We start from the raw sequence: 16,497 nt of genomic DNA, 5'->3' as shown, positions 1-16,497 counted from the left end.
GGATGACCACGCCCCTTTGTTTGCACATTGAATCGCTGCTAAACTTCCTCGCTTTCTGGTTTGGGCCAGGAGACCATCGACAGAGCTGGATGATGGACGGGAAGATGGTCGCAACGGTAAAGGAATCGCGGGGTGGTGTAAGGGGCAGATCTCAGGGGCAGGAATTCAGGACGGGCTGGAAGGGGTGTCCCAAAGCCCTTTTCTCCCCGTTCCAGAGGTGCAGAACTTTCTTCACGCCTCTTTTCAACATCGCAGTCTTCTTGCTGCTTCTTGCCTGCCTGAAGAAGTGCCGATCCTGGATCAGTGCACAAAACATGCAGTGCTGAATTGCAGGCCGTCCCCAGCAAGAAACTGGGCGAACTTAATCTAGGTCTAAAACATACTGTCTAGTCCAGTAGATGTCTGTTCTCTTCTTAATGCCAATACTGTATTCTCAGTCATCCAGGTCATAGTTATCCCAAAGGTGCTTTTTTCAAGAGGCAACTGTATTTACTGTTTTTTCTTTGAAGATGTTTCACTTCTCATCCAAGAAGCTTCTTCAGCTCTGAGCAGATGATGTGGAATGGAAGGATTTATACTCCTTGCAGACAGCTGGTCATTTGCATTCTTTTTAGACAGTCGTTGAGGCCACCTGTGAGTTCAGGGTCCCCTGAGTAGTGCAAATGGATGTGGAGCTTTCTTGGAATTGCTTGAAGGACTGTGCCATAGACTGGAGATAGATGATGCTGTATCCCATCCCCTCTTTTGAGAGAGGGCTGTCCAATTTTGACATAGATGACCTCTTTAACCCCTCTTTCAAACTAGTGATACTCTCTCTCAAAAATAAGGACTTTGTTATCTTCAAAAGAGTGGCCTATGTCTTTTAAATACAGATGGATTGCTGAATCTTGTCCTGATGGATTTGTTATCCCACATTGTGCCCTGTGTTTATGGTGTGGTTGTTTTGTTTCCCAATGTATAGATCTGCTCGTGGCTCACTGCATTGCACTGCATATACCATGTTGCTCAGTTTCTGTCTTGGTGTTTTATCCTTGGGGTGGACAGGTTTCTGCCTTAGTATATTTTTGGCTTATAAGTGTGCGTGTATTTATGTTGACCGAAGATCCTCCTGAGCTCTTTTGATATGCCCGCACTGTACAGAATGACAATGTTCTCGTCCTTGTCTGTTACGGAGGTGCTCTTGAAGGATCTTGTTTGAGTTTGATAAAGTCCTACTTGGGATAGCCACATATTCTGAGAGCTTCCTTGATGTGGGTGCTAACAGGCTCAAACTCAATCCTGACAAGACGGAGTGGCTGTGGGTACTGCCTCCCAGGGACTCGTCCATCTGGCCGTCCATTTCCATGGGGGAGGGAGGGAAATTGCTGACCCCCTCAGAGAGGGTCTGCAATTTGGGTGTCCTCCTCGATCCACAGCTGATTTTAGAACACCATCTTTCGGCTGTGGCGAGGGGGGCGTTTGCCCAGGTTCGCCTGGTGCACCAGTTGCAGCCCTATTTGTACAGGGAGTCTCTACTCACAGTCACTCATGCCCTCATCACCTCAAGATTTGATTACTGCAATGATCTCTACATAGGGCTATCTTTGAAGAATGTTCGGAAACTTAAAATAATCGAAAATAGAGCCACGCGAGCGGTTATGAGCCTTCCAAGGCATACCCATATTTTTCCAGCACTCTGTGGACTGCATTGGCTGTCGATTAGTTTCTGCACATAATTCAAAGTGTTGGTTATGACCTATAAAGCCCTACATAGCATCGGGCCAGATTACCTCCGGGACCGCCTTCTGCCGCATGAGTCTCAGCGACTGGTTAGGTCCCACAGAGTCGACCTTCTCCAGGTCCCGTCAACTAGACAATGTCATTTGGTAGGACCTAGGGGAAGAGTTTCTTTTTAGGGGGGCCAGCCCTCTGGAATCAGCTCCCCCCAGAGATTCACACAGCCCCCACCCTCCCCGCCTTCCATAAAAGCTTAAAGACCTACTTATGCCTCCGGGCTTGGGGCCATTGGACCCTAGCCCCCTGGCCGATGAGTGTAGTATGTTTTGCTGTGTGAATGGGAATGAATGATTTTAAAACTTATTAGAGTTTTTAAAGTTTTTTAGTATATTACTGTATTTTTTGGTTTACAAGACGCACCGGTGTATTAGATGCACCAAGATTTTAGAGGCGGAAAACAAGGAAAAAAGTATCTGAACCAAATGGTGTAGAATTATATTGTTTAATAAAATACCAGTATAGCAGAATACTTTTTACGACCATGTATACTTTTTGAAACCATGTACACTTTTTAAAACCATGTACACTTTTTACAAATTTCAAACTTGACAGCTTCAAAACTTGTGGACTTCAACTCCCAGAATTCCTCTATCAGTCATGCTAGCTCTGAAATGGGAGTTGAAGTCCACGAGCCTTAAACTTGCCAGGTTTGAAGACCTTTGCACTCCTAACCCCTAACTCAAACAAACAGACAAACAAAACAAACAAATGAGGACAATTCATTTTGTCAGTTGTTCCTTTAGTCACAGAAGAGTTCCTTGCTGAGGTTGCCTTAACATTACTACTATACCATGAGGTTTTTAAAGACCCCTGTCTTGAGCACTCCAATTTTCACAATTGAAGTGCATGGAAATATATGGTAATGATGATAAACCTGAAATATTCCTTAAAAAGAGTGTTTCTAAAGCAGGGATCCTCAACATTGGCAACTTTTAAGACTTGTGGACTACAACTTCCAGAGTTCCTCAGCCACCTTTGCTGGCTGAGGAACTCTGGGAATTGAAGTCCACAAGTTGTAAAGTGGCCAACGTTGGAGATCCCTGGACCAGATCCCTGTGTGTGTGGGGGGGGGGGGGGGGGGCTCGAAGTATAAAAACAAAACCTTGTTTTCAAGACTTTTATTCCATTTTGCCCCTTTTCTTTTGTTTCTCTCTCTCTCATAGGTCAGTCGTGAAGAGCCAAAAATAAAACTGAAGTGTAATAACTTCCATTGCTTTAAGGGCCACCTAAACAACCATCCCCCCAAAGCTCGCTCAGCTTCAGGCTATTATTGACAGTATCCAATGCTCTCCACAGCCCACCTCCCCTGACTCCTTTTGAGACTCCCTCTTTCTGAATTATCACTTTACCTAAGACATAAAAGTTCCCGTATAATAAACTGTCTGAGCCTCCGCTCCGTGCTTTCTCGTTCTGGAACCCTTCGGAGGATCCGAGAGGCTTCTCCTCCCTGTAGGAAGAGCGGGAGCGGGAAACTCGGTTGCTAGAGCCGCTAAGTCACTAAGGGAAAGGGCGGTCCCCCAGGACCTGCCAGACTTTTCCCCTCGGCTGAGGAGCCCTCCCAGCAGGCCAAAATGTGGCTTGGGAGAGTGGCTCAGCCCTATACCAGCAGCAAAGCAGAGGCATCATTAGTGGTGGTGGCTATTGCTAAGGTGATTTCCCCCTCGGAGCGCCCTTGAACCTGCCCGCCCCTGCCTCAGCCAGGCGTTCTCTTTCTTATCTGCACGACCCAAGTGCTATGGGGAAGGTCTTGCAGGGCCTGCTGCAGCAAAGAAAAGGGCCTCCTGGGTTGTTCTGCCGGCGTGGCTGCCACCGCCTCCTCTCCTCCACCAACAAAGGTGGTGGCTGGTCTCCTCGACGGCCGGGGAGGGGGAAGGAAAGCTGGGCACTCTCAATCCCTCCACACGAGACGAACGGAGGACAGAAGCTCAGCTTTCCCCATGCTGAAACTTGGCGTGGCTACCAAAGGAGGTAGGACCCGAGCGCCCCAGAGGAAGTGGTGGCTGTATGTTTGGGACCCTTGTTCACCAACCTGTTGCCGTGGGAACGGGTTGGCGCCTAAGCGAGTGCCAGTTTGTGGGTCTTTGGGGATGGTGGTAGTGGTGGTGATGGAAGACGCTGCCTATCCTTTTCTGCAGTCCTGAGTCTTAATTAGCCCACCTAAAAATACGGTAATTGGATTTTTAGATATGTATATGGTATATGTTTTGGACATGTTGTGAGCTGCCCCAAGTCCTCCGAGAGGGGTGGCATTCAAATCAAACCAACCAATCAATCAATCATTCAATCAATCAATCAAACAAACAATATTCTTTTTCTTTCCCATATGTGCTGGTAGGCAGGCCTTCAGTTGGTAGGCAGATCTGTACATCAAAAACACGTGGCACAACATAGGAGAACAAACACATCAGGATTAGATTTAACAGTCCATCTGCATTTAAAATACACAAGCCACTCTTTTGAAGACAACAAAGTCCATATTTTGGACAGAGAGAACCTCTGGTTTGAAAGAGGGTTCAAAGAGGCCATCTGTGTCAAAATTGAAAAGTTCTCTCTCAACAAAGGGGGAGGAATATGACTTCATCTATCTTTAGTCTACAACACAGTCCTTTCAACAGTTCCAAAATGACCCCACATCCATTTGTGGAGGGTCACCATTAGATTAAAAGTTGGGAAGACAATATCAGTCTGTCAAAAATGATGTGAGTGAGGAGGAGAAGCACATAAGGAAAGGTAAAAGAGGGAGGAAGAGGAAGTAGAAAGTGAAGGGAGAGGAGAGAGGAGAGAGAAGAATTGGGAGAAAATAGAAGTGGGAGAGAAGAAGAGAGGTAGCAGAGAGATGAATGGAGGGGAGGAAAAAGAGAGGAGTAAGAAAATAGGAAGAAGAGAGAAAGATAGAGGTGAGGATTGCAAAAGACAGACTGATGAAAAGGAGCTGAAAATTGGTGCAAACAGGATATTGGTTTATGATTGATTGATTTAAAATGTATGTACATGTATGTTATTGATATATTTCAAGGTGTGTGTATATTGATATGTGGATGGAGTTTGTGGAGAAAAATTAAAAAATCTTTTATATAAAAACAAGGATCAAACATAAAGGGTCATTTTATCATGCCTGGTGGACTTGTAAAATAGTTAGAAAATTCTGAGTTCTTATACATACAATGATACAAAGAATTTTGAATATTAATAGTTTTAACTTTGTTGGGACTAATAAATAAACAGTTAGAAAAGAATTATGAAAGTCTGCTTTTATAAACATAACTATGGTATATGCACTCTGAATGGTATTTCAGGAAGACTGAAATACGTACTCACAATTGATGAATGATTGATGAAGATGATAGAATGAACAGAGATGGCAACATTTACTTATCTGATTAGAGAAAGGGCAATAACCACATTTATTAGTGACTAGAAGCATCTAATGGATATAATTTAGAATTTTCTGAAAATAAAACATGAACTAGTGATTTATGGGTTTGAGGACTTAAAAGGGTAGACTATAGAAGAAAGAAATTATTTTGTAACCTTATAGGGGGTGGTGTAAATATAAATGTAAGATCAGAAGCTGTTTCTTTATAACATTTTCTTCCTTTATTTTCCATTTAAAAAAATCATTTTCACAATATTTTTTACTTTTTATTTCAAAATTTGTATTGTTTTATTCTCTTTAATAAAATTATATATATGATCTCAGAGGGTCCATCCAATTATGTATACCTTTCCAAGAGTAGTTAAACACACAGAAAATTAAAAAGGAAATGCAATACGTAAGTGAATAATATATGTTTAAGTTCAACAAGGTTTAAAATAATTTTTAAAACTTAAAGTATTATGCCCTACATAATTATTTCTCTAAATTGCTGAGTGAAATTCTGAACAGCAGAATGTATGTGAGATATACCCAGCTATTAAAGAGAAGCTATGGTTAAATATATTTTTACATCATATCAATAATTGAAGATCCCAGTTTATTCAGATCAAGTCTACAGGGGCTAATGGGGTGAGATGGCATTTTCAGTATAGCTTGATTTTTTCTACCATAGTCAGGAAATTATTCAGGAAAGGGATGTCTTAAATTGCTTTTTTTGTTCTCGTAATGATTTTTTGCCAAGGCCAAAGTTTGTAGGTAGCCTGTAGGCATTGAAGTTGCACTATGTGTATGTGTGTGTGTGTGCGCATGTAATTTTCTGTTGAGTCATCTGGTATACCCAAATATGGGAGGGAGCATACTTTTGCTTTTCAGCCCCACTCCAGAGGTCATGCAAGCTACAAACCATGTTTTCAAACTCCCTCCCATATTTGGGTATACCAGGTTACTCAACAGAAAAACATTTAATCTTTCTCCTGGCTCAGCTGATAAGGGAAGAGAACTTGTGGCTTAGCCTTAGAGGGCAAAAACATTGCCTAACAAGGCAAGTAGTCCAGGTTCGAATCCTAGAAGGGTATGGCTAGATGATGAGAGCTAAATAGCTTGAAATAGATCTATACTAGTCTCCCTTTATTTCTTTATTAGTTCTTTCAAATTTGATTTAGGTTTACTAGATAAATGGTCAAAGCAATGGAAACTGCAGTTTAATGTTTCCACATGTAAAATAATGCACTTGGGGAAAAGGAATCCTCATTCGGAGTATTGTATTGGCAGTTCTGTGTTAGCAAAAACTTCAGAAGAGAAGGATTTAGGGGTAGTGATTTCTGACAGTCTCAAAATGGGTGAGCAGTGTGGTCGGGCGGTAGGAAAAGCAAGTAGGAAGCAAGTATAGCTAGAGGTATAACAAGCAGGAAAAAGGAGATTGTGATCCCGCTATATAGAGCACTGGTGAGACCACATTTGGAATACTGTGTTCAGTTCTGGAGACCTCACCTACAAAAAGATATTGACAAAATTGAACTGGTCCAAAGACGGGCTACAAGAATGGTGGAAGGTCTTAAGCGTAAAACGTATCGGGCAAGACTTAATGAACTCAATCTGCATAGTCTGGAGGAAAGAAGGAAAAGGGGGGACATGATCAAAACATTTAAATATGTCAAACGGTTAAATAAGGTTCAGGAGGGAAGTGTTTTTAATAGGAAAGTGAACACAAGAACAAGGGGGCACAATCTGAACTTAGTTGCCGGAAAGATCAAAAGCAACATGAGAAAATATTATTTTACTGAAAGAGTAGTAGATCCTTGGAACAAACTTCCAGCACATGTGGTTGGTAAATCCACAGTAACTGAATTTAAACATGCCTGGGATAAACATATATCCATCCTAAGATAAAATACAAAAAATAGTATAAGGGCAGACTAGATGGATCATGAGGTCTTTTTCTGCCGTCAGTCTTCTATGTTTCTCTGAAAATATATGCTTGTTCTTATATATTTGCTTCTGCTTCTAAATTAAGGTCTCTGTTTCTCTGTCTTAGAGGTCAGCTACAATGACATTTGCCAAAGATGAACAGAATCACATCGACTCTCCTAACTGGTGCTTAGCTCGGGCAAGCAGCCCTGCATCAACAGTAGGTATCTTTTTGGATTACAAGAATGTAGCAAAGAAATAGTGTTTGTGTTTTGCTCAAAAGACATTGGGGTAAACATTTACTCCTTCAAGATAAAACCTGCCAAATTGACAAGTAACCAGCTATGGCCAGGCCACTGAGCGTACAACCTCACGTATGCTCTTGAAATAAAAAATATTTGAATTGTTTATCTTCTGAATTGCAGTGTGGTGAAATGGAAGCTTAAATATCTTGGATCCTAATTTGAAACCATTTTAAACTCAGATTACTCTTATTACTGCCCAGACATGAATTTAAAAAGTATGTTAATGGTCAAAATGCAGATGGAAATTTTATTCTATGTAGAATTAAAATGGGCATTGCTAGCAGATGATGGCATATAGCATATTAGAAGAGCATGTGAAGGCAACTCTAATCTTATGGGTGCTCTTGTGATTGCTAGGGAATTCTGGGAATTGAAATCCTCATATCTTAAAGTTGTCAAGGTTGAGAAATACTGACAGTGCTCTGTGCAGCTGAGAATTGAACTGCAGCTGATGAAAGCTTATACATTTTAATGGAACTTGTTAATCAAAAAAGGTGTTTCCAGACTCCTGATTGTTTACCCTCTCACTTCTGAAATTTTGACAAGCGGATGGTCCAATTCTTTTGCAGGCAGAGCAATAAAGAGAACACTGATCTTAGTAAAAAAAGAAAGAAAGGTAATATTCCTAAACGGGCATGAATGAAAAAAGTATGGGTAAAGGAATACAAGCTGTCTTTTTATGAGAAGGGATTTGTTGAAAGTAAGCAGCTTATGCCATAAAAGTCCTCTTATGGAGGAAAGCTTGGAAAGCTTGTTGCTTCACTGAGTGATGGGAGTTTTCTTTTCCAGGCGCAGTTCGCTGGGCTGGAGCCACAAGGTAGGCAGCATGGTCCTTTTTGAGCTTTTGCTAAATCTACCAATTGATATATTTAAAATATGTATATTATAATTGAAAGGGGGTTCAAGGTCAAACATGCCTCCACTGAATTGTCATGAAATAAACGAGGGGAGGGGGGCAGATATTGGACTTTTTCTTAAAGTGAGTTTCTTTTCCCCTCTTTTCCTACCTCTCTCATTCTTTCTTCTCCTTCTCTTATTTTTCTGGTCTCTTTAATCTGAATGCAAAAGCATTGTACAAACATTTCTGTAAATCTCTGGGAATCCCTGAACTTGTTCAGTCTTTATTCAAGGTTTCTGTGAATAGTCTCTCTTCCATATCTAAGGTGATGCCTTCTTGAATCCGCCTCCTGTTTACTTTGAGCCAGTGTCCTTCAGAAGTGTTGGATTAGAAGTCCAATCATTGTCCATGCTAGCTATATAATCCATATGGAGAGCATCAGTTGAGAAAGTCTAGGTTTTGGTATGTCTTCTCTTGACAAACCATCCTTTTAGTTTCCATCCAGCCATCCCTGGGAGAAGTGCCTGAGAGACTTCCCTGTGTGTGCGTGGGAGGAGTCTGCTGGTGCCTTGAAAAAGCCTCAAAGATGCTGAATAACATCCAGCCATCCCTGCGAGAAGTGCCTGAGAAACTTCCCTGTGTATATGTGGGAGGAGTCTGCTGGTGCCTTGAAAAAGCCTTAAGGACACTGAGCAACACCACAGCGACTGGAGAGGTGGCAAGTGTGAAAAACTGTGGATGCCTCCTGAGAGGAACAACGGACATTGGGGAGTGACCGGAGGGATTGATAGGAGTCAGGAGAGATATAAAGACAGAGAAGTCCCAGGAGACAATAGCCAACCACATGGACATGAACTGGGGATGCTGGTTGGTGGCAGCAACCAGCATTGTAGTGGTCATTTTTACCCAGAAACCTGGACATTTGGGGACCTGGACTATCCATCAGGGTCTCATACTAGACTTTTTTGGAACTTAATAATGATTAAGATCTGATTTTATATTATCAATATCAATATTAGCTTAATATAAATTTTTCTATTTTTATTTCATATTTATATATTGTGATATATTTTATTAGTGCTTTTAATTACTACTAATTTAATCTATTTTTAATATTATTGGGGGGATTCTTAATGGATGACTGGGATGGATGTAATATTGGGCATGGGATGAATGATTGGTATGAGTGGGATGGTTGGGGTGGGTGGTGCTATGGTATGGATGAGATGAATGGAAATAGTATGAATGATAGATTTGGCCCACCTGACGCTGGAGAGGTGGGAGGGAAGGGGGCACCTATCTCTGGGGTGACAGAGGGTCGGAATATTCCGGTGTTGCTGGGGAGAGGCAGATATGGCGGGGCCACGGAGTTAGCCATTCCAGGGGAACGAGGGATCGTTGCTTAATAACGATCCCTTGTTCTGGCTCCGTGAGCCCAATCTTGGGCACTGGTGATGAGTGTAATTCTGGCCCTGCGCTCAGGTTGCTGCTACTCAATGCCAGGTCGGTGGTAAATAATGCTCTCCTCATCCAGGATCTGATCCTGGATGAGGAGGCCGACCTGGCATGTATTACTGAAACCTGGCTGGGCCCAGAGGGAGGAGTTCCTCTCTCTGAAATCTGCCCAGCCGGGTTTCAGATATGGCATCAACCTCGACCCCAGGGAAGGGGGGGAGGAGTGGCTATTATAGCCAGGGAGAACCTTTGCCTACGTAGACTCATTGCTCCAGAGATTGCGGGTTGCGAGTCTCTCTTGATGAAGTTGGACTTAGGGGTTCAGGTGGGCTTGTTTCTCACGTACCTGCCTCCCAGCTGTGTGTCAAAAGCCCTGCCTGTGCTACTCGAGGAGGTAGCCGGGTTGGCGGTGGAGTTCCCCAGACTTATTGTCTTGGGGGACTTCAATCTGCCGTCACTCGGCGAAGCTTCTGGACTGGCACAGGAGTTCATGGCCACCATGACAGCCATGGACCTGACTCAAGTAGTTCAGGGTCCGACTCACGAGAGAGGACACGCACCTGACATGATATTCCTCTCCGAGCAATTGAGTAATGGTCTGAGACTAAGGGGCTTAGAAGCGTTGCCTTTGTCATGGTTGGACCATTTTCTACTATGGCTTGACTTCCTGGCTCCAATCCTTCCCCGCAGGGAGGCGGAACCGATTAAGATGTTCCGCCCCAGATGTCTGATGGACCCAGAGGGCTTTCAGACGGCGCTTGGGGTTATTCCAGATTCACTCATCCACAGTTCAGCAGAGTTTCTTGCGGAGGCCTGGAACAAGGCTGCAGCGGAGGCTCTTGATCGGATTGCGCCTTTGTGACCTCTCCGTGGCGCTAGACCCCGTAGAGCTCCATGGTTCAACGAGGAGCTCCGGGAGTTGAAACGCCAGAAGAGACGTCTAGAGAAGCGATGGAGGAAGAGTAAGTCTGAATCCGATCGAACACTTGTAAGAGAAGAAGCTGGTAACTACAGGCCAGTTAGCTTGACATCAGTTGTAGTTAAAATGATGGAGACTCTACTCAAAAAGAGGATAAATCAGCACCTAAAAAACAATAACTTATTGGACCCAAATCAGCATGGCTTTACTCAAGGCAAATCATGTCAGACTAATCTCATTGATTTCTTTGACTATGTCACAAAGGTGTTGGATGAAGGTGGTGCCGTGGATATTGCCTACCTGGACTTCAGCAAAGCCTTTGATACGGTTCCACATAAAGAGCTGATAGATAAATTAGTGAAGATTGGACTTAATCCCTGGATAGTTCAATGGATTTGCAGCTGGCTGAAGCGTAGACATCAAAGAGTTATTGTTAATGGCGAGTATTCTGAGCAGAGTCAGGTTACAAGCGGTGTGCCACAAGGGTCTGTTCTGGGTCCTATTCTTTTTAATATGTTTGTGAGTGACATAGGGGAAGGTCTGGTAGGGAAGGTTTGCCTATTTGCCGATGACTCTAAAGTGTGCAATAGGGTTGATATTCCTGGAGGGGTCTGTAATATGGTAAATGTTTTAGCTTTACTAAATAAATGGTCAAAGCAATGGAAACTGCAGTTTAATGTTTCCAAATGTAAAATAATGCACTTGGGGAAAAGGAATCCTCAATCTGAGTATTGTATTGGCAGTTCTGTGTTAGCAAAACTTCAAAAGAAAAGGATTTAGGGGTAGTGATTTCTGGCATAACTAAAAAGTGATTTTTCTTTATTTCATTCCACACTTCTATTAATGCTTTTCTAATAACATTGTTTTTGAAATATGAGTGAGTTTTTAATTTGTCATACCATACAAATGCGTGCCATCCGACCATCAAGTCGTGGCCTTCTAGATTGAGCAATCTTTGATTTTCTAATGTCAGCCATTCTTTTATCCATGTCAAGGCTGTGGCATGATAATATAGTTTCCAATTTGGGAGACCTAGGCCTCCTCTTTCCTTACGATCTTCTAGTGAATTTTGTTTTATTCTTGATTTTTTGCCTTGCCAAATAAATTTTCTTATTATCTTATTCAATTCGGCAAAGAATTTCGTACCTGGATTTATTGGGATCACTTGGAAAAGAAACAATATTTTTGGAACAATATTCATTTTAACTGTGGAGATTCTTCCTACGAGTGATAATTGTAAATTACTCCATATTTCTAAGTCTTTTTTGATCTGACTTAATAATTTTAGATAATTATCATTTTTTAAGGATAAGGCTTTAGAAGTCATCCATATCCCTAAATATTTCACTTTTTTCGTGATCTTCATGTTTGATAAGTCTCCTAAATATTTTCTCTGTATTTCAGTCATATTTTTTGTTAATATCTGTGTCTTTTCCTTGTTTATTTTCAATCCTGCAACTTTCCCATATTCTTCGATCACATTTATTAAATTTGAAATAGATTCTATTGGGTCCTCCAAAACAAACACTACATCGTCAGCAAATGCTTGTATTTTATAAGTTTCTTTTCTGATTTCCAATCCTTTTATTTCCTTATCCACTCTTATTTTTATCAACAACGCTTCTAAAGTTAGAATAAATAACAATGGTGATATTGGGCAACCTTGTCTTACTCCTCTTTGTATAACTACTTTTTCTGTCTGTTCACTGTTTATAATAATTTTAGCAGTTTGTTCAGAATATATAGCGTCTATTATATTAAAAAAATTTGTTCCTACTTCCATCTTATTTAATTGTATTTTCATAAAATTCCAATCCACGTTGTCAAATGCTTTTTTGGCATCCAAAAATATAAGTGCCATTTGCTTTTCTGAATGCTGCTCATAGTATTCCAGAATATTGACTATTATTCTTAAATTATTTTTAATTTGTCTTCCTGGTAGAAATCCATTTTGATCACTATGTATCATATTATTTATAATACTTTTAAGTCTATTAGCAAATATTGATATAAAGATTTTATAATCAACGTTCAACAATGAAATGGGTCTATAATTTTCAATTTTTTCTTTCTTAGTATCAGCCTTATGTATTAAAGTTATTAAAGTTTCTGACCAGGTTTTTGGTAATTTACCTATTGTCAATATTTGATTATACTGTATATCTCAAGCATATTTGAAAACAATATTTCTAATTCTAATTTATAAAATTCAGCTGGTATTGCGTCTGGACCAGTCGCTTTGTTATTTTTTTGATTCTTTATAGATTGTTTTAATTCTACATCTGTAATAGGTCTATTTAATCTTTGCTGTTGTGTTTCAGTTAAAACTGGAAGTTCTATTTTTTCCAGATATTTAAAAATTAAATCCTCACTTATCTCTTCTTTCTTATATAATTGTTTATAAAATTCCAATACTATTTCCTTTTTATCTTCTATTCTATGTTTTATTATACCTTTCGAATCTATCAAATTTTTTATAATTTTATTTTCTCTCTCTTTTCTTAGTTTGTATGCCAGCCATCTTCCCGGTTTATTCGCATGCTCAAAATAATCTTGTTTTGCTCTCTTTATCTTTTCTACAATTGGTTCTTGTTCTATTAATCTCAGTTTATGTCTTATTAATTCTCTCTGGTTTTTTAATTTGTCATCCTTGTCCTCTTTTTGCATTAAAATGTCTAATTTTCTTAATTCTTCTATTAATGCTCCTTGATGTTTTTTCTTTTCTTTATTTTTTTTTGCTATAAATGATACTGTTAGTCCACGTATATATGCTTTAGTTGTATCCCATAAATTTTGAGGTGTGGTATCTGTATTTTTATTTATGTTTAAAAAAATCTCTAATTCCTTCTCTATCCATTTCTTATATTCAGGATCTTTTATTATAGTTCTATTCATTGACCAATTCTTTATTCTCCTTTTACCTTTCCAATATAAGGATAAAGGGTTATGGTCCGCCCAAGTATTTGTCTCTATTTCTATTTCACTTATTTGTTCCATTATGTGTATAGGAGCCCAAGCCATATCGATTCTAGACCATGTCTTATGCGGGTTGGAATAAAAAGTATACTGTTTATCTTTTAAATGCTGTTCTCGCCATACATCTTTTAATGCTAATTCTGAACTCATTTTCCAAAATGACGCCGGTAGAATTACCTTTTTTTTCTTTTCTTTTCTTTTCCCATTGTAATCCATTTGGTCATCTGAGATTGCATTAAAGTCTCCTATTATTATCATATTTTCAATTGATAGTTCATTAATTTTTTCATGTAAATCTTTATAAAATTGTTTTTGATTATCATTTGGTGCATAAATTGAGACAATTGTTAGTGGTTTTGTTTCTAGATCTAATTGTACTATCAAAATCCTTCCATCCCCATCATTATATATTTCTTTTGATTCAATTAGTTCATCAATATACATTGCTACACCTCTTTTCTTTTGGTTGGCCAAACTAGTATATAGTTTTCCCAATTTTGAATTTTTGAGGAGACTTCTTTTTGATTTTTTGATATGGACTTCTTGTAGGATGTTTATCTGGGCTTTTTGTTTCGAGAGTTTAGTTAATACTTGGTTTCTCTTCCTTGGGTTATTCAGTCCATTTACATTAACTGAAAATATTTTCAGATCATGTGTCATCTTTATTTATAGTACCTTTTGGCTTCTTTTGGTTCTCGAAGTCGAGTGTCCAAGATTAAGTCCTGTGAAATCTGTAGTTGTTTCTGTTTCACCACCAATGCTTCTTCCCCTCCACCACCTGTAGCCCCCAACATATCATCGCTAGGCTTTGGTTGAATCTGAATTTGTGCGGTGCTGTCCAGTCCACCGCGTGCTAAGAAAGATCTTGCTTGTTCTACACTTTCTATTTTCACTCTCGTTGATTGCCATGTTAGGGTCAACCCTTCTGGTATCAGCCATCTGAAAACAATGTTCTTTCTGATTAAAATGCTTGTAAGAAAATAATATTGTCTTCTACTCTCTCGCTCCTCGGAACTTGTTTCAGAATCGTGATTTCTTTCCCATCGCGTTTAAGGGACTCATTTTTTGTGTATCTCAGTATCGCGTCTTTAACGATTCTTCTTGTGAACTTAATGTGGACTTCTCTGGGTAAATTGTGGCGCCTTACATAGCCAGTCTGGACTCGGTAGACTTTGTCGATTTCTTTTACGAGGTCTGTTGGGTCCAGCTGCAAAATAGCTCCCATAACTTCTGCCATTTTTGAAGGCAAATCTTCATCTTTTTCTTCTTCAATGTTTTGGAACCTCAAACCATGTAGTGTGGAATGGAGTTCTAGATTGGTTATTGCTATATCAAAGTCTCTGCGGGCTGCATAGTTGCGGTCTTCCTATTCTTCTACTCTCTGTCCCACATCTTGGATTTTTTCTTCTGTCACTTGTATTCTCTTTTCGCTGTCTTGTAGTTTTTGTTGGATAACTTTTATATTTCCGTCCATTTCTACAACATTTCCTTTCACTTCAGTTAATTCAGTTTTAAGTTCCGCAATTTATTTTTTAATTTAATCTTTCATCTCCTTCATCTCTTGCCTTAGTTCTTGTAAGTAAGTTTTCATTTCTTCTTTGTTTGTGTCACTTTGAGTTTTTGCCTGGGTTTGTAATGCCTTAATGTCTGCCAATGCTTCTTGGATAATCTGGAGGTTAGGGTCCATCGTAGGCTTGTCTTTTTCTTTCTCTTTGGCCAACATTGTGGGTATGGTCCTTTGTTGTAACGGTGATGAAGTTGGGGAGACCCTGGGTGAAGGATTTGGGACGGGAGTAGTTGGTTGTTTTCGGGATGTTAATGTAGTCACTGAAGTCACACTCTGTGCCCTGTGGGAACCTTTCATCATGCAAAATCACTGTTATTATTTTATTTTAAAAAATATTTTAATCTAAATCTTATATATTCTTAATTAGAAAATGAAACAAAGAGAAAAAAAATAATGAAATTGAGTATATCAATTCAATTCAATTCAATTAATGTTGTAATTAATTATTTTGGTTTAATTGGAAAGGAAAATGGAAAAGACAAAGAAAAAGAAAGAAGGGGGGGAAAGGTAGAAAAATATTTCAGTGAGTACCTAGTCTCCTTAAAGGGGGGGTCAGGTGGGGGGAAAGGAAGAAACCAATATTCTAGCACATAGCTATTTAATACTAAAAGAGAGAAAAAATATAAATGTGATTTTGAAAGAGAAAAAAGGGAAAAAAATTAATAATAATTAAAAATTAATGATAATTAAAGATCAAAAATATAAAAGGGAGAGGGAGAAAAAGGGAGATAAGGAAGAAAGAAGATAAAGAAGTAGAGCAATAAAGAGAACACTGATCTTAGTAAAAAAAGAAAGAAAGGTAATATTCCTAAACGGGCATGAATGAAAAAAGTATGGGTAAAGGAATACAAACTGTCTTTTTATGAGAAGGGATTTGTTGAAAGTAAGCAGCTTATGCCATAAAAATCCTCTTATGGAGGAAAGCTTGGAAAGCTTGTTGCTTCACTGAGTCAGTCTCAAAATGGGTGAACAGTGCAGTCAGGCGGTAGGGAAAGCAAGTAGGATGCTTGGCTGCATAGCTAGAGGTATAACAAGCAGGAAGAGGGAGATTATGATCCCGCTATATAGAATGCTGGTGAGACCACATTTGGAATACTGTGTTCAGTTCTGGAGACCTCACCTACAAAAAGATATTGACAAAATTGAACGGGTCCAAAGACGGGCTACAAGAATGGTGGAAGGTCTTAAGCATAAAACGTATCAGGAAAGACTTAATGAACTCAATCTGTATAGTCTGGAGGACAGAACGAAAAGGGGGGACATGATCGAAACATTTAAATATATTAAGGGGTTAAATAAGGTCCAGGAGGGAAGTGTTTTTAATAGGAAAGTGAACACAAGAACAAGGGGACACAATCTGAAGTTAGTTGGGGGAAA

General features: G+C 39.7%; 1 protein-coding gene across 5 annotated transcripts in view; it reads left to right on the top strand.

Moving 5' to 3' along the window:
* Window positions 1–10: 10 nt before the first annotated feature.
* Window positions 11–16,497, top strand: part of CCDC159 (coiled-coil domain containing 159) — a 49,836-nt gene continuing 33,349 nt past the window's right edge. For all 5 annotated transcript variants that reach the window (XR_011558184.1, XM_070741724.1, XM_070741727.1 and 2 more), the window contains exons 1-3: window positions 11–116; window positions 7,188–7,280; window positions 8,155–8,182. Coding sequence is in view for 4 of the 5 variants with exons in the window: in XM_070741724.1 (XP_070597825.1) it covers window positions 90–116; window positions 7,188–7,280; window positions 8,155–8,182 (148 nt within the window). In the remaining variant the exon portion in view is untranslated. The remainder of the gene's footprint in view (window positions 117–7,187; window positions 7,281–8,154; window positions 8,183–16,497) is intronic.

This window comes from Erythrolamprus reginae, chromosome 2 (assembly GCF_031021105.1).
Source record: "Erythrolamprus reginae isolate rEryReg1 chromosome 2, rEryReg1.hap1, whole genome shotgun sequence".
Lineage (NCBI taxonomy): Eukaryota > Metazoa > Chordata > Lepidosauria > Squamata > Dipsadidae > Erythrolamprus > Erythrolamprus reginae.
This window is presented reverse-complemented; position numbering and strand designations above follow the sequence as displayed.